This window comes from Schizophyllum commune (genome assembly GCF_000143185.2).
Source record: "Schizophyllum commune H4-8 unplaced genomic scaffold SCHCOscaffold_6, whole genome shotgun sequence".
Classification (NCBI taxonomy): Eukaryota; Fungi; Basidiomycota; class Agaricomycetes; order Agaricales; family Schizophyllaceae; genus Schizophyllum; species Schizophyllum commune.
In genome coordinates, this window is record NW_026089543.1 from 1,367,175 (window position 1) to 1,384,422 (window position 17,248).

At 52.6% G+C, this 17,248-nt stretch overlaps 6 protein-coding genes across 6 annotated transcripts; 1 reads left to right on the forward strand and 5 right to left on the reverse strand.

The window, feature by feature from the left end:
- Nucleotides 1-1,243: 1,243 nt before the first annotated feature.
- Nucleotides 1,244-2,383, reverse strand: SCHCODRAFT_02479059 (uncharacterized protein; the record flags this gene model as incomplete). Its single annotated transcript, XM_050342769.1, has 1 exon — nucleotides 1,244-2,383. A coding segment is annotated over one exon (1,140 nt), but the record flags the coding sequence as incomplete, so codon positions are not given.
- Nucleotides 2,384-2,480: 97 nt separating this feature from the next.
- SCHCODRAFT_01171578 (uncharacterized protein) lies at nucleotides 2,481-4,765 on the reverse strand (the record flags this gene model as incomplete). The annotated part of the gene is made up of 2 exons (XM_003031713.2): nucleotides 2,481-2,515; nucleotides 2,680-4,765. The coding sequence occupies 2 exons, from the start codon at nucleotides 4,763-4,765 to the stop codon at nucleotides 2,481-2,483; spliced, it is 2,121 nt and encodes a 706-aa protein (XP_003031759.2).
- Nucleotides 4,766-4,792: 27 nt separating this feature from the next.
- SCHCODRAFT_01058160 (uncharacterized protein) lies at nucleotides 4,793-5,407 on the reverse strand (the record flags this gene model as incomplete). The annotated part of the gene is made up of 1 exon (XM_050340956.1): nucleotides 4,793-5,407. A coding segment is annotated over one exon (615 nt), but the record flags the coding sequence as incomplete, so codon positions are not given.
- Nucleotides 5,408-5,619: 212 nt separating this feature from the next.
- SCHCODRAFT_02667910 (uncharacterized protein) lies at nucleotides 5,620-6,751 on the reverse strand (the record flags this gene model as incomplete). The annotated part of the gene is made up of 2 exons (XM_003031712.3): nucleotides 5,620-5,643; nucleotides 5,672-6,751. 2 exons carry the CDS (start codon nucleotides 6,749-6,751, stop codon nucleotides 5,620-5,622), a joined length of 1,104 nt encoding a protein of 367 aa, XP_003031758.2.
- A 1,570-nt stretch (nucleotides 6,752-8,321) lies between these two features.
- On the reverse strand, nucleotides 8,322-12,965 carry SCHCODRAFT_0234867 (uncharacterized protein; the record flags this gene model as incomplete). The annotated part of the gene is made up of 14 exons (XM_003031711.1): nucleotides 8,322-8,722; nucleotides 8,774-8,863; nucleotides 8,916-9,304; nucleotides 9,353-9,463; nucleotides 9,523-9,618; nucleotides 9,669-9,743; nucleotides 9,793-9,960; nucleotides 10,015-10,071; nucleotides 10,337-10,424; nucleotides 10,625-10,751; nucleotides 11,226-12,556; nucleotides 12,664-12,742; nucleotides 12,815-12,840; nucleotides 12,902-12,965. 14 exons carry the CDS (start codon nucleotides 12,963-12,965, stop codon nucleotides 8,322-8,324), a joined length of 3,102 nt encoding a protein of 1,033 aa, XP_003031757.1.
- A 2,238-nt stretch (nucleotides 12,966-15,203) lies between these two features.
- SCHCODRAFT_02667912 (uncharacterized protein) lies at nucleotides 15,204-17,130 on the forward strand (the record flags this gene model as incomplete). The annotated part of the gene is made up of 10 exons (XM_050346584.1): nucleotides 15,204-15,243; nucleotides 15,297-15,370; nucleotides 15,418-15,575; nucleotides 15,625-16,002; nucleotides 16,055-16,208; nucleotides 16,265-16,326; nucleotides 16,371-16,425; nucleotides 16,646-16,676; nucleotides 16,722-16,984; nucleotides 17,035-17,130. The coding sequence occupies 10 exons, from the start codon at nucleotides 15,204-15,206 to the stop codon at nucleotides 17,128-17,130; spliced, it is 1,311 nt and encodes a 436-aa protein (XP_050200071.1).
- Nucleotides 17,131-17,248: the final 118 nt, after the last annotated feature.

A 17,248-nucleotide genomic window follows, 5' to 3' on the forward strand; every position in this document is an offset into this window, starting at 1 on the left:
AAAATGAGCCGTTCCGTACGAACTCTAGGCACTCGAGGTATATATTGCCACAGCAGCGTCCCTGCCGTCCATGTGCATCCAGTCCTTTACGTCGCTGACATAACTCTCGTACTTGATCTTGCCCGTTTGCACCATACCGTCGTACTTATAGACACGTACACCTTGTTCGATGAGACGCATTGTAAAGTGGGATAATCCAAAAGTATATGATACCTTTGAGCTCGTATTGCGCCGCGCTTCTTTGAGTCGTCGCCTGGAAATGCATTGAGATTGAAGAACCTCCGTGAATCTGGAAAGCAACGAAGGGGCTGACTGTTCGTACTGTCGTGCTTTGTGTTTTCATGTTGCCGCACGCCTTGCATGGAGCGTGCATCGTCGCCACCGCGCGTTTGAACCAGCTCGTTAGAGAGTCGCAGCCCTGCGAAGCTGTGCTGACGAGGAGTTCTTTGTATTTCACAACAGTCTTGCTTTTGCTGCAGGTGCAGTGCACGTAACTCGTCAAAGCGATGTCTTCGGAGCGGGTTATGCATTCCAGAATGCTGAGAACGCTCGCGTAAGCTCCGTGCACGAATTCACGCGGGTTACTGAGTGTGAGATTCGCGCGCAACTTGTCTCTTATGACGTCCACCGACGGTCGCTCGTGCACTATTATCGATACCAGCACACGCAGGATGTCGTTGTTCCACGCGAGTGCGCGCGAAGCGAAGCTTGAGTGTTCTTGGTTCAGCCACACGCAAAATGTCGCGATGCAGTCGTAAGCGCAGCTATTTTCGTGCCAGCTTGCTCCGTATCTTTCATCGTCCTGAGGCACAGGCGCCTCTATCCTAGGCCTTTTCACAGAGCCAAGTCCGTTGCCTGTATTTGTCTGTACTGCTAGGTTTACTTCGTCTGCTGCAATTGCTGCCGCTTTCCGCACTTTTTTGAATGGCAGAAATTCCGATTGTGCCTCTTTAACAGGCAGTGATTTTCCTTCTTTTGCGTCCACCACCATCCAATCAATGGGGGGGCAATGAGAGTCCAGCCATGACGTGACGTCTACGCATTCGCCCTTGCTGTTGAATATGGCGGGCGCTGTTGTCCATTTCAGAGCGTCTGGCAATCGCGAGGGCATATATGTTTCGCCCATGAATGATCTATATTGCGCGATGAGATCTAATCGTCGGTGTGCATTGATATCGGCTGGCAGCCGTCCTTCATAGGTCCGCATGGTGATGTCGTCGAGTAATTCAAGTTCTCTATATTCTTGCCTTAAGGCGCCACTGCACTTCTTTTTCAGTTTACGGAGGTCTCCTTTTCTGACAATGAGAGTACCGTCGGACGTTCTACCGCGCGAGAGAGCGACGTAAATGCCGTGATGGTCCTTGCAGTACTCCAGGTCTACAACGTTTGTATGCCTTGACTTTCCTTGGGAGGCGTAGTCGGTCATCGCAAAGTTTGGTAGAACTTCAACTTGACTCCGAGTTATTGTGTAGTTTGAATGACCATTGACTTGATAGGGCAGGTCACATTTTATGGTAGCTGACGTCTTAACAATCGGCACAACATTTTCTGGAAGTCCTGGAAGGTTCACATTTGTCGGAGGATCTATGAGCTTCACGAACAAAGTGTTCAACACGGGTTGGCCTAATGTCCCTGTTGTCTCCGTCCATCCGTATACAGTCCCTTCTTGGCCTTTGGTCATGCAAAGCTCAGTTGCTGAATTGGCTCTGATCATAATGGGCATGCCGACGCATAAAGAGAGACGTCCAGGCATCTTCCTATCGTTCATGGACGGTGCTTGGTTCCAAACAATGTTCTGTAGCAAGGGATTGAGAGGGACTTTCGGTCCACCTTTGCCGCCATTGGATTTCGAGTCGTCAGAGAAGAAATGCTTCAGTCGCTGGTTGCTTTCCGCTGCGAACCGTTCGACGCCAAGATCATTTATGCTGTCTTTGCATATATTTCTCGCAGTTATTATGGATACGTTGCGGAACCGGTCGTCCGACAGTCGGTCGTGACAATACCTTGAGCCCAAGAATCTTGTTGCAATCCAATGTATGTCTGCGTCGTCGCACGTCCCGTACCTCATGTTTTCAAGGGCGCGCTGCATGCGTAAATCATCTACAGATGCACCTTGTTGCCGCATGTTCTTTCTAAGCAGAACCACTGTCGTTACCATATGCCAAAGCACCTTCCCCAGCGCCTTTTGTTGACTTTGAGAGTCTGTGCTGTATCGTCCTATTTTGCGACTGAACAGAGAAGCATTCTCTCCGCCATGGACAGGTGGTAACTGAGCAAAGTCACCTGCGAAGATCATGTTGACGCCACCGAAGGGCACGTCTGGCCTGTTGCGAGCGGCGCACAGGGTCTTGCTTATCTTGTACATGTCTAAACAGGAAAGCATGGAAACTTCGTCCATGAAAATGTAATCGACTCCAAGCAATCGCTCTTTGACTTCACCGATGTTATTAAAATCGATCTCGCCGTCTTTGCGCTTGAGATCATTGATTCCCAACACGTAATGGTAAGTAGATCCCTGTACAAGGGCGGCTGCAGTACCGGTGGGGGCGAGGACAATCATTCTCGTCCTCTCACCACGGTTAGTGAACATTGACTGCACAGCTTGTAGCACCCGCGACTTGCCGGTTCCACCCATGCCACCTACGTACATCAGAAGCTGTTCTGTGGTGGGATCGCAACCGTGGTTCGAGATAATACGAAACGCGCGTTCCTGGTCTTCATTAAGTCCAAACGTTTTGGCAGTGTCGTCTATAATGTCCGGTCTGTCGCGCGCTCGATGGACCTTCAATAGATAAGACTTGTTCACGATGTCGACGTCTACTAGGGCCCGCAGTCTGTTGAGGCGATCGCCCGTACTCTTAGCAATCTCTTTCCATCGACTCAACATTGATTGTCTGACTTCCTTGACGATGTCCCTCCACTGACTTGGAGTACGGTACGTGATATCCACTGTTTGGTCTAGCAGATTGATATCTCCGTCACTCTTCGTCCATCCTGTCTTCTCGATGAAGTCTTGTGTTTCCGAATACGTTTTCTTCCGTGCTTCGTAGTGGCGTACTGGAACCGTGTTCTCATCAACGTATTCAGTGTCTGCGAACACGGCGTACACATCATCATCACTGAAAGCCTCCGGATCGAAGTTGTCGTCTCGCATGAATGATGGAAGACCACTGTCCTTCTTTGAATTCTTTGAATTCTTCATATTTTTTCTAAAATCGTCTCGACTATCTATACAGTCCCATCGCAAGTTAAAGAACTTCATCAGCTCCAGCTGTCGTTCCGAGAAACTGTACGCGCTGAAGGCGGCTTCCCAATCCTCTGTATCGTTTTTCAGGTCGAGTCCCGACCGCCAAGGTTTGAACAGAGCGAGCATTGTGAGGAAATAATCGTCACCTGCATTGTCTCTGGGAAGAGGGCGCATCATGTTGGGGACTATTGTAGGACTGTCAGGGCAGAACTGCATACAATACGAACTTGCGAGGGGGTGGCCTTCCTTGAACGCGTACATGGACCCTGGTAGTTTATTGGTAGGCGGCACGGTTCTGCAATTGTCTTCGGGCTGCTCATCTTCTGTTGCTTCTGCTTCCGAATTGTCGCACATACTGTCGAGCATCTTCATGTCATCTTCCGATGCATGGTCGTTCGATGTGACCGACTCGTCATCACTTTCGCACTCGTTGTCCGTATCATTTTCCTTACTGGACTGTCCGTGCCGTGTTTGATCTGTTCGTTCGGGTTTGCGCTTGACACCTGGTATAGGCACTCGCTTGCCTAACCTTGCGAACTCATACAAGGACATGTCCTCTAAAGCGTCCGCACGATAGATGTAGTTCTGGGCGTCATGAACGCCAATGATGTTTTCACCTCTCTTCATAACTCTAACCATTTCTTCCTCATCTTCTTCGGTGGGCGGATGCCACATCTTTTTGACCTCATTGATGAATCTATGCCAATAGAAGGAGACGAACGTGTGAGATGTGTAGCGATCAGGTAAGCCCATCAGATGGGCCGCCATAAACGGAGCGCCAATTTCAGATTTCGTAGTTAGAATGTTGATTACTCTAGTCATCAATTTCCTCGCCTTCTCTTCGCGTGATTTGTCTCCGGAAAGCATCTCAGAGCTACGATCGAACGCAGCTTTGATGGATTCGAACATGACATGCGTGGGGGGACCCATCTTCGTAATGTATTCAGTTATGTAGTAAACAATGTGGTTAACGGCCGAGCCGGACATGAGGGGGGTGCAATCATGATTGCATCGACAAGTGTGTGAGATCAGGGGACATACATCGTTCAAGTACGGTTCTTTGTGCTTAAATCTAAGTGCCCCCGTCTCGAGGTCAACACCGGTATCAGCACGGGTCTGTCTAGGCATGCGAGCTTTGCAGGTGCCGTTTTTGTTATTGAGACAGTAACGAACGCTGCACTTATGAAGATTAGTGCGATACAGGATGTCATCGACGTCCGCTTTGAATTGTTCCTCCCACCGCATTGTTGCCTTGCACGCTTCACAGCCAGGTTCTTTGCAATCGCAGTACGAAGACGAAGGTGGAACGAGGGAAGTAAGGGTGGGATCTTGGTAGCCAGTATCAGTCTTGCGCACATTTTGCTGTGCTCTTACGTCGTCAACACTTCCGCCGTAAAATTCACCTTGGCTGCAAGATTCGACGTACTCCGCTAGGTTGTCACGAAAGTCGGTCTCCATTCCTGCGATTTTATCTCGCATCTCGGCAGGGGTCGGTGCTCCCTTGATCCAGATTAGCATATGAAGGTGCAGTGTAAGTCGCCCTTGCTGTTCAACCGTTGCGTAGTACGCGGACGAGTGCCCAAAGACGCCAGGAATCGTGGAATCAGTACCAACAATGTGTTTAAGGAATGTGTTGACAATGAAGTCGAAGAAACGAGCGGCTGCGACGGGATTGTTGACGACGCGTCGGAATCGTTCATCTTTTTCACTTGAAGATGTTGGCGCGTCAAATGGTCTATACGTCTGGTTGGTATCCGCAAAATAGATGCACAGCGGGTGCTTGATATCAGTAGGGGCGATTGTGACATACCACACAGGTGATCCGTTCGCCGCCATCAGAGACCATATCTCGTTTCGCATCCACTTGCGACCAGCAGATGTGCCGTGCACCCTCCCCGCCATGCTGTCAAGGTCCTGAATGACTTTGAAGCAATCCTTCTCCTCTTCTGTCTGCGGAATTACCTTTTCGCCAGACGCCATTCGTTCTGCAATCTCCGCCAACACGCGTTGGTTCAGGCTCAACATCCGTTCTGCGATGTTTTTGAACCGCGACTGTTTTGCGAGGAGGAAGCTCTGCGTTGTTGCCTGCATGATTTGTTGGTGACTATACGCCACCACGAGGAAGGCGGGATCTCGTTGAAAACGCTGATCGTGGTACATGAGTAGGTGGCGCACGTGTGCTTCGTGCGACAGTCGCAAACGCTTTTCGGGGGCTTCTTCCGTGCTGCCTATGCCCGCTCTCCCGTACGGAAACAGCCAAGGAAATAGTTGCGGATATAGTCGGGGATTGTGGTACAGGGACTCTGGCGTGTCGCCGTGACCAACGCGCAAAATGCCTTTATTGTTTTGAAAGTGCATCAGAGCGATACCCTTCAGCTCTTCTTTGGATTTCGCCTCTAATTCCGCTCCGGTGATGGCGTGCACAACGATGGGAACCTCACCACTCTCTACACCATGATCGTCCTCATTGTTATCGGCACTCCGACTTTCTTGAGCGATGTTGGTACTTAGCGTTCTATATTCGATCGTCACGGGTGGTTCCATTGTGTTGTAGCTCTGCAAGTTTTTCTCAGATATTGGCACATTTGCGTAGTCGGGATGATTTAACGCCAACCATTCAAGTGCTTTTCGTACGACGTTGTGCCTAACGAGAATAGGGTTGAACTTGCCTGTCAAGTAATCGGCTTTCGTGGGCGCGACGGGACCGGTGTACATCACTGCAAGCACTTCGTCCAACTCAGCTCTCGTTGGAGGTAATGCTGCATATACCTTGCGGCTTGACACGGGGAAGGAAACAGCGTGCGCGATAAGTTTTTGGTATGACCCTCCTACTCTGATAAAGCATGCGTTGTGGCGCATCCTCTGAATCAACATTCGCTCAACGTATCGCAGGTTTTGCAGCTCAGGTGGCACGTCTCCTAACCACAGATTATTTGCTAAGGCGTTCCTCGGCATGTTGCCATGAGTTATACTTTTGCGGCATGAAGGGCAAATCTTGTCGCATCCTGATGCCAATACGGGCCCTGTAACAGGTTTTGAGGGATCGTGCAGTGACTTGCGTTCTGTACTAGTAACAGATTCGTCTTCAAGGACCGTCAGGAATCCCTTGTAGTTCTTTAGGGGGCGCAGTTCAGACTTTCGCTTCAGTAACCCGCACACCGCGCAACCGGCTTCTTCTACGCCCCGAAGATCATCTGCGAAGGCGTTTGCAATGCGATGGAAAGTTTTAAATGATGGCGCTTTGGGAGGGAATGGTTTCTTGAACTTGCTGCGGTACGACCGGGCATTGAGGGCGTTCTTAGCAGCCACCTTTGCAGGGTCTTTGGATCGCTTGTCATTGAACGTCTTATACTTGTTAGTAGGCAGAGCGGGCTCGCGAAACTCGAACACTGTGCAGTTACTTATACACAGGGGACACGAATGCTTCTCCAGTCGCCTCCGAAGCGTTTCTGAATTGTCGCGCCAGGGATTATCGATGCCGTGAAGATTCGCAATCTTTCGCATGGAAGCTACACGTAGTTTTCCACACAATCGGAACACAGGAATCTTAGCGCTTACGAGTGAGTTTGTGAGCATTTCATCAGACTTGGACTCCGGAACATGGTCCACGTAAGAGTAGACCCAACGATCTGGGTCGAAGTTAGGTGGTATTTTGTGCAACCATTCGCCAATGTGTTCGATGGTGAGCGTCTTATGAGATGGACCTCCACCATATTGGCGGCGATCGTCACGTACATGTGAAGTATTGGCGACTTGGCGTTCACAGGCAGCATCGTATAGCAATGCATTGTATCCTCTGGTTCCTCTGATTCTGCTCGGTCGATTCCATTTTGCCCTTCGTCCCGGTCGTACGACGAAGTATAGGTGTCGATGGGTAAGGCATCTGATCAGTTGTTTTAAGGCACAAAGTACTATGTAGAGAGCACATCTCGTGGGCCAACGCGATATATGCCAAAATAGAGGCTGAATCTCGAGAACAAATATCCACGAGTTGTTCAATCGTGACAGCCGCTGTCGCATGGCACACCAGTCAAGTCGTCGCATGAAAGTTCTCGTCACTTGTAAGCGTAAGTACATCAAGATGTATCTTCGCTCCTTCCGCAGTTGAAGAAGTCCGTCACGCAGTGTAGCCAAGGACGATGTGATACACGTCAGGAGGAAAGCGACGTCTACTCGAAGCCAACCAGTTATCAGAGTAAGCTGCAAGTTGAAGGGTGACCCTTGTCGCCAGCGTATTGGAGCATCCGAATATGTCGGCACCGCACACGAATGATGTCCTCGTGTAGTGAAAGAGACGGATGCGGACGGTACATGGGCACAGATTTGAGACAGCGAAGTATTGTTAAGACGAACGATTAGAACATGCATGACGGCGAATCGAGAATCCCATGAACACGGGGGCAGATAAGAGGATAAGGAATGAGAACTGCAATTGGATCCCAATGCGTTCAAAGCCACACCTTCGACGGTACTCATCTCGATGGTAGCGTTTCGCTCTGCAAGGGCTCCCATGTAATGATACGTATGGCACGAACGAACTCCCGTGCAACCGGACGGGAGCCAAGGACGAACCCCCGTGCAACCGGACGGGGGCCAGGAATGAGCCCCCGCGCAACCGGGCGGGGGCCAGCGAGGATCCCCCGCGCAACCGGGCGGGGGCCAAGAATGAACCCCCGCGCAACCGGGCGGGGGCAGGTAAGTTAGAGCTGTGTGACCGAGTGAACGTGGAGTACAATGAACACGAACGATGCAGTCGTCCGCTACAACGCTGCCATATGACCAGGACTGGGCGAAGTTCACGTCGCTTGAGTGTTGAAGGGATAACCGTGAAAGGAGGAACACGTAGAATAGCACGTAGTGGATGAAGATCATGGTGGTTGTAAGAAAGGTGCAATTTGTCTCCCATCGATCGTGATGGAGGGTGACTCCTCGGTACCGAGTCTATGGTCGGTTCCGCATTCGCAGTGAGTCACTCGCGCGTACGGCGTGAGGTTGAACTCTTTTATTTATTTATGGTACATTTACGCGCTCGTTGAGGAGCTTCGACGGTCACGGGTCGTAACAAGTAATGAACCTAAGCAACATACTTAGTCTTCTTGGACGGGCTCTCTCCCTCAGCGTCGTCTGACGCGGCACGCTTGCTGATATCATCCTGCCCGCTACCCTTCAACGATACCTTCCCGCTTCTAGCTGGCTTCGTGGGCGTCGTCGGCATCTCCATCTTCGGTGCGACGGGCAGGGCGGACACTGCGCGAGCACGAAGGACGTAGATCGGGTCGGATAACACAATGACTGCGTTGAGGTTGAAAGAGAGGTTGGGCTCCTTCTGACCGGCGACCCACGACGAGACTGTGTACACGGCAGTGACCAGCTGGTTCTCCACGAGATCGCAGTCATACGTCTTCATGGCCTTGATGTTGGCGAAGGTAAGGGACGTGGACCAAGGAGACGAGTCGCGTCCGTCGAGAACCGGGACTACAGGAGACGGTCAGTGAACGGTAGAACGCGTCCTGACCATACACGTACTGGCGTCGGTGAACTCAGGGACACCAAACCTCTTGTTAGTCGTCCCTGACTGCTTGCGGATGACGTTCGGACCTGAGCTTGACCTTGCAGCTGCAGAAAGTTGTAAGTGTTGACGGTGAAAGATCGAGAAGACGATTCGAACCAGTGCTGGACGGTTTCGTCGTGATGAGGATGGTGCCATGCTCCGCACAGGGGAAACCGAACGATTCATCAGAGGGCATCTTGGCGGCGAGGTTGAAGAAAGCAAACGCGCGGTTGATCTCGGATTCGAACGGAGCTATGGCCACTCCACGACGCGCCTTCTTCGCGTTCGTATACGGCAGCTCTCCATCGAGAGACAGGAACTCCCTGCGTAGAATGCCAGTCGTGACGCAAAAGACGGGCCTGGTGGTGTCGCGCTGGCTCATGAGGGTGTCCTTGGTGTCCTGATAATTGTCCGGATGGCGTCCGAATATAAACTGATGAGGGTCGACTCGGGAAGGGTTCACGATGTCGTAGCCTTCAGCGAACCCGAGGGCGACGCAGACACGCCTGGTTGCCCTTAGCGTTGGCCAGAGGAAGGAGAACGAGTAGACGCACTTCATATCGTCAACGGCGGGAGCCATGGACTCTAGGGTAGTATCGATCTTCGGATACTCTCTGTAGGCTTCAGGTTCAAATTTGCCGACGTGCGTTATAGAGTAGTCCTCTCTGCCCACGTATCGTGAATGAGTACAAGGTTCAGAGCACGACGGTGACTATGGACGTACGTAATTTTATACCAGTTGTCGTAGCAGCCGTGGGCGTAGGCCCAATCGGAAACGTGCGCCCATCCGTAGACGGTATCGCCCCTAAACGCTTTATACCTGTGCGCAAACATAAGCATCCGCAACTAAGCGTGAGGAGCATAACGCACCGCTCGGATTCTTTATCGACATGCACGCTGTTCATAAAAGAGCGCGCCGCGGCATCATCGAAGACGGTGGCGGCGCTGCACGGCATGTAAGAGGGAAGGTCGGACGACGGTGAGAGACGCGTACATCGAATTCCCCGTATGCTGGACGTGCGAACTCGCATCGATGTCCTCGCCCGATCGCTCCACGTTCGTACCCTGCCCTGTACCGTCGGAAGATGCAGGGTGGTCAACTGGCGAGCCGTCGACCAGTTTAGAATTGTCGTCCAGGCTGCCCTGCATATGAAGGATCGCGCTGCGATCGAGAGCGTCAGCAAGTCTTTCGAAGGTGAACGTTCGTTGCACGTACGTCCCCTCAGTGACCTCTTGAATGGGATTGGATGCTGCCATAGTCGAACCAATCTCTCTGATGTATATATCAGTCAAAGACTGCGATGCAAGGGGAGGGCAAACGGACTCGGGGATACTGTGAAGTTCGAGAACAGGAGGGGTGTGACTGGGGTGGGCTGTAGAAGAAGGTGCGATCGGAGTGTCTAGCAAGCGCTCAGACTCGTCACTGTGACAAGTTGAGGAAGGTATCCGTCAAGGACGAGGAAGAGGTGCGTACGACGCGCGTTTTTTAGCGGAGGGCGTGGGCTTTCTCGACGTGCGTCGAGTGGACATGAAAGTACAGAGAAGGATCTGTCGTATAGAAGTTGTCGTTGACCCCGAGATCTACATTACCGATCGCCGGATCCGAAGCAATGGATGGGAATTGGACTGGGCGTCAATTGCAGATCGTGGAAAAGCTCCCATTGCAAACCGCCACGTATACCAATCCAGTCTCTTCCGCGTCCAAGACAAAACCCCCCAAATGTCAGACACCAGTTCCACAGTAGACAATTAGAGACTATACCCGCGATCATGTCCGATTCTGTCGACGTTGTTTTGCCGCCAACGATAATCACATGCAAACTCACCTGGGCCTCGCTCTTTCGCCCCTTCCTCAAAGACGTGGGACTGCAACGCAACCAGCGTAACGGACAGCTTCCTGAACCGGAGCGTCGTCGAGTCCGTGCGGCTCCCACATTGGTGCCACAATCTCTCCTTCACCCGGTCGTTTCATCCGCAACTTCATGTTGCATCTACCGAACTCTATGCCGCGTTTAACACGAATATAACCCGGAATCTGTTCAGACGAGACTGTCCACGGCGAAATCGAAAGCCAAGACGTAGCGAAGTACAGACATATACATGCAAATATGTACACACATGTGCCCACACATGTACGCGTCATTTATGTATGTTTGTCAAGAAAACATGCTGCCAGTCTGCAGCCCAAGAATGAAAGCAACTCAGTCAGATGAAGAAAAACTGCACAAGTAAGAGGAGTATATGGTCGCATGTATAGATTCGAGAAGCGCTGCGAGGTGAACGGGACGGTATGCGTACGGAGGGACATCGGGCGCAACCTATCACGGGCTAACACCGCTAATTCACGAAGAGGTGCCACCGCTGCACTTATCAACACAGTGATGGATGAAGACAGGTAGAGAGTACTCACCCTTATATCTCGCTCACAGATACCGTGACGGCGTGAGCGACCACACTCCCGGCCGCGCGTGGCCACCGTCTGGAGGCTACGAATCTGCGAAACGCATCTGCCATGTCCACCGACATACCGCTCGGGGACGGCCTGTAGTAAAAGACCGACAGCGCGGGCATAATGACAGGGGAACCCCAGCGGAAAGTCAATGAATCGAACAGGAACGGACAGCCGAAGGACTGCGTGTACATGCTAAAGTCGTCGATGTCGAGTACTTTGAGCCACTGGAGTCTGCTCAAGCATTGCAGTAGTGCATCTGAGGTATATGGCAGACCAGAGTCGACGCGAGCGATCCTGAGCTCCTCCAGCCTGGGCGGAGCCCCCGGGCGATTCAACATGGCCTGTAAGTCGACGATGGCGAACCGATAGTCATCCATGTCGTTGAGAGTCAGTTGCTGAAGACGTGGCGCATAGACAACTGCTAACACAAAGCTCGTGTGGTTGTCGAGCTTCAAGGTACGCAGTGCCGGCATGCTAATGACGCTCACGTTCTCGACCGTGACGTCCTCGTCGACGGGGTCAACTAGCGCGTCTACGCGAAGATGCTCGACTGACGAGCATTGCTTGATGAGAGAGGCGAGGAAGCGAATGGTCCCGTCGCGTAGACCGCACAGCGTTAAGGACGACAAGCGAGGCCAGGCGGGCACGTCTAACGTGAATGATCCAGACATCCGTGACGTATCGCATATCAAGGTCAAAGTGTTGAGGACGTCTGCTCGCCCGAGCCAACGTAGCGCTCCCCTCGCTGCGTCGCCTTCTAGGTATAGTATCGCGCTCGTAAGCTGCGGGAGATGATGCGAGTAGGTGATGGTGGTAAAGTATGTCCAAGACGCACGGAGGACAACAGTGCGCCACCTCTCACCAGACCCGAGGAGATGGCGAAAAGCAGACTCCGCGATGTCGTCTGCGCCTAACCCAGAGAGCTCAACCGCTATTGGGTCTGACCGCGAGAGGCGCACATCGAGGTCTACATGAGATTGGCACCGTACCCGGGAAGCCGTGAAGACCGCTGTCCACAGACGTGGAGTCCCGTCAACGACGTCTACCCAGAACGCGGACACACTCCGGAGGTTCGCCACCGCAACGCCGCTCTCGAGCCTAGACCTGCACGTGTATACGACCATCTCAAGTATGCAGGATAGTATCTCGGCGGGCACGCGGTCCACGGGAGACAAGAGGGCTAAGATTTTTGCCAACTCGACGGCAACGGCATTTCGATCGACGTGCAGGGATGAAATAGCGGCGGACAGCGATATCTCCACATCGCGCGAATGCGTCGCCGCCTGCGCCAGAGAGATGCGTCGTTCTGCGGATACGTCGTCGCGAGAGGGACTGCAGACAGACGCGTGAGACACGCAAGCGTAGTAGCTGTCGAAAAGAGACATGACGTGGACGCGAGTGTCGATGGAGCACCTTTAGGAAGAGAAATAGAGGCGGCGAAGACGACAGCTTGAGCAGCCGTTTTGCTGTACTTGAGGACGAGCATCGGGTGCTGTTAATCATGATGGAGCGTGCGAATGAGCTCGCTATCGACACCGAGTTCCAGCTCTATGCGCCAACGTACAGGCTCGTACCCTGCATCTGCGGATTCTGCAGGTGAATGTCTACTTTTGAGCAAGATTCGCTTTCAAGGGGAGAGAACATAGAGTACGCATGCATGGAAGGTAAAACACCAGACATGTCGCCATCGGCAGAGCAGTGGTAGAAGAGGGCATGGGATAGGACGGCGTGGGATAAGCGCCGTTCTTCCATTGAGTTCTTACGCAACCCCACATTCTCTATCGTATTAATGGTTACTATGACCTATCACCGATGCTTGAACTATTCGAAGCGCGCGAATCTCCAGGGCAACTAGCGAAGTGACGCCTGTGCGGATGTGAAAGCACATACGATAAAGGACCACGGACCGGTAAAGGAACATTGAAGAAGCACGGTATCTCTTGTGCCTAGTGATGCATCTCTTTAGCCGCATAACTGATTGGAGCCGATAGGCTTGACAATCACGGCACCCACACGGCAACGTTAGATGGCGTCTCGCTACCGCCGCTTGTCAGGGAACGCTGGGGATTCGCGAATGGGCACGGACATCCTATTGAACACCTTGTAGTAAAGCAACATGTGTATTCGATGTACGGTATGACTGGTAAGTTGTATGCCATGCTCCTAACGAGAGCACCAAATAAGGCGGTGACGACGGAGGCGGAAATGGATGGAGAAAAGGGATAACTGCGCAGTTTTCACGGTGTTACACGAGTCAAGCAGTGAAGTAATACGAAGGCATTCGAAGGGAACAAGTAGTCGAAGACCAGCGGACAGGCGTGCAGCAACAGGAGAACTGTGTTGACGCTTGAGTACACGTGAAGACCACTGTAAGACGTGGCCAGTAAGCGACGAAGACGTGTGTTTTGTACCGCAGGTGCGCATGCCCGACGCGGGATGTTCGAACGAACAGTCCTTTGACCGCGAGACCCGGCGACCGGGTTCTTGTCGCCGCACGTCTCGCCACCGAGCTGCCCCTGAACGTCCCTGCTGGACTGCTGCAACTGATGATCCGCGAGTTGTCGCCCTAGGTGGCCTACCACGCGTACTCGTTCGTCGCGTCTGTGCGCGTCGCGTCATCCGGTAAGCACACTCTGTCACAGGAACGTGCGCAGATGGCTGACTGCGGAGACCATCGAGCCCTCGCATGCAGCGGGTGACTACAAACCGACGTCGAGGAAGATCGCGCGCTTGTCAATGTGACGATCGTTGTAACCGATACAGTGGGTACAATTTGCGTCCGAGTTGCATATCTCAGAAAAGCCTCCATTGCCAATTAGATGAAAATACCAGTCTAGCAGCTCCCGCATCCATGACTAAAACCCCAAAAGTTCGGATTGTTATTGCAGAGTAGACAAATAGAACCTAAAACTGCTATTCCGTCCGATCGTACGAGATTGCGTAACCTAGATAGTCTTGCTTACCATCACGATTACATGTGATCCGTCGTCATTGACCGTCATATCATCACAAAAGATGGCGATGTACGATCTATGTCCTCGGCACACCTTGCTCGGACATGCAGACGCTAACGATGCGTGCGACTCTCACCTCGTCTTGGGATGTCCCTGACGGAGATTTTTCAGAACGACGCGGCCCGCATCCGATGCGGAACGGAGTTTACTTTACATAACACGGCGGATGGAAAGCAGCTATTGACACCTTCCGTCGCACTTCCATTGCGCGGTAGAAAAAGGAAACAAAGTCTCGTTCGGAAAGACACTTCGACATCCCGACAGGAACAACCGATCTCCGCATTCCCAGCGTAATTTCATATATGATCTTGCCGGATCAATGATTGACTCTAGATCACATCGCACTCTATCGACCTTCCCCATTGATACTCCCGGTCGCACGGCAACTCTAAGCAAGATAATGTAGCCGCTCCCTGCTTTGAGAAAGTAGCCCAGTTGTTAGTCAAGTACAAGACAAGTGGCAGTTCTCTGAAACAATGCAGGCCGCAGTTCGGCATAATCGGATGTAATTTTGGTTTACTGACGCGAAGGAAGTTGTGCCTCGCAGTCGATATTTCATGCAGACGATCATTGCAAACGTACGGACGTGCGACCACCTAAATTCAATCATCCTGCAATCCCGTCATCATTTGTTCCTCGTCGAGACCGAGATAGTGGTACGAGTGCGACAACAGGTGCACAGGTGGATGCCGCGGAGCGCGCACCCGACGCACTGTCCGCGCGATCACAATTTTCTGGGGGGCAGAGGGGGCGCGCGGAATGTGCCGTGCCGGTATTGCGAACGGCGCCAATTACGGTACGGAGAACGCGGAATAACTGAATACGCGACGACTTGTTATCTCCAGAGATTTGGTAGACGGGCGTTCGAATGCACCGGACTCTGGTTGAAAGTAACTTTGCTCCTGCGCTAACACCCACGAGTTCACGCTCAAGTCTGGTATGGCTCCCGTCCCCGTGAACTACGACTTCGGAAAAGCAGGTGAGCATAGCGAGGCACGCATGGGGAACGTGTATGAGGCTAACGGTGGTCAGCGGCCATTGTCGCGGCTGTCGCTGCCCGTCGTTCGAACGTTGAAGGTCATCATGTATTGGGAGTTTACAAGAAGGTACGACCGTACGTGGGCGACCCAGCGATACGTTCTGAACTTTGTAGGACTGTGATCTTCACGATGTCATGGATGTTGCGTCCAACGGCAACAATCTGAAGTTCGCTACTGATCTTGCCAACGAAGGCGCGGAGATGCAATACGAAGTCACCGGCGTCCTCTGGGCGAAGGACCTCCCTCCTCCGTCCACCGTCAGAATCAATTAGTGCGTGTTCAACTACACCCGTCTTCCTATCCATTGATGAGAATCGCAGTGGGAGCCGCCCGGACTCGACGACACTCCGATTCATGAAGCAGTCCGTTACGCTGGTTGCGATGCAGTCCCATGTGTTCGAAGAAGGGGCGAAAGAGTTGGAACGCCTGCGCAACTTCTTCGCTCGCACTGTCGGCGTCAACGTCGCTATCTTCAACGCTGCAAAGACATTGCATGGATCGACGATGGACATCGCGACGCGAATGTTCACATCAAGCAAGGATGCGCCCGAAGAAGAGCACATATCCCTCTCTGCGGACATCGATCCGGACGGTGTTCTCCGACTTCTGCTCGAATCCGAGCCCGGCTTCGTACACTGCATGGACAACCATGTCGATTACCTCAGAGTTGCAAGCGAGTCGTCGAGCGGGAAACCGATGTGAGCCGTCTACGCTGCACTGACACCATCGGAACACTTACGGGTCGTGCAGATACATGCCCTGCAGACCTGCTCGTTTTCGCGAGGGCGACATCGTTACTTGCACCTTTGCGCTTGCCCTCGTGCCGCGTAAGGGAAGAGGCAATGGGTACACCATGATAAAGGTCCTTAGGCAGCTCGCGCTCGAACATGAGATGCCCACACAGGTCCGTACTGTGCCATACACGTGTCATACCTTCACCTCACATCTCCATTCTTGTAGGATGGCGTCGCCAGTGACCACTTCAACGGTTCGCCGCCTAGACCGTCCCTGAAGCGGCCTCGGTCCGTCTTCGACATAGGCGAATCTTTGAATCCGCCGAACTTAGGAAAGTTGTCGATCTCAGACGTGCGCATGGGGGGTACATAGACGTAGCGTATGCTGTCCATAGCGATAGTATACTCCGATGCAAACGTATGCGTTGTCCGACGTGGAGAGTTACTCCTTAAGCGCTGCCAATGTCGTCGACTTACTGCTTACTGTGTGAGGAAGCCCCGGTACTGTACGTCGCGCCAAATCAAAATGGAGGTCACGGAATTTCAGGTCGCCTCCAATGCGATCGGAATAATCTTGTTACCTACTCTCATGGATACGCGCCCGCAGAAAAAGCAGATCGCGGTGATGAAACCCGGCGGTTCGTACCCTGACAGATGAATAGCAAGTCGCTCATTCTGTGAAGGGGCCCCGCGCGGAAGTCGTTTTAAACCCATCGTCGTCAAGTCGATTGGCCAAGATCTTACATCGAACGCCCGCCTTCAGAAAGCAATAGATGATCGAGAGACGCTCATAATGGATTCCCAAAGGAAGATCAAGGCCCTAAAGGACGACAAGAAGAGCATACGACGTGCAGAACGGGACCGTGACCGCGCAATCACAAATGAGAGGCGAGCCCGTGAGGAGGTTAAGCGGCTGCTCACAGCCAACAAGGATCTTTCTACGAAGGTAGAGTACCGTCACGAGCACCGCGCACAGATCTGACGAGCAGCGCGTAGAATCGGGAGCTTCAAGTGAAGAACGCGAAGCTGAAAGACGTATTGAAGGGCATCGAGGAAACGGCACGCGTGGCCCACGCTGCGAAGGAGGCTTAGGGAGCAGTCGCTTATCAATTACGAACGAAGGCGTAGAAGAAGGAATGTAGAGCGCGTAGGCGACGGTGTCGGTCGCTATCGCGAGGGTACGTGACGGTGATGAAAGCCGCGACACATC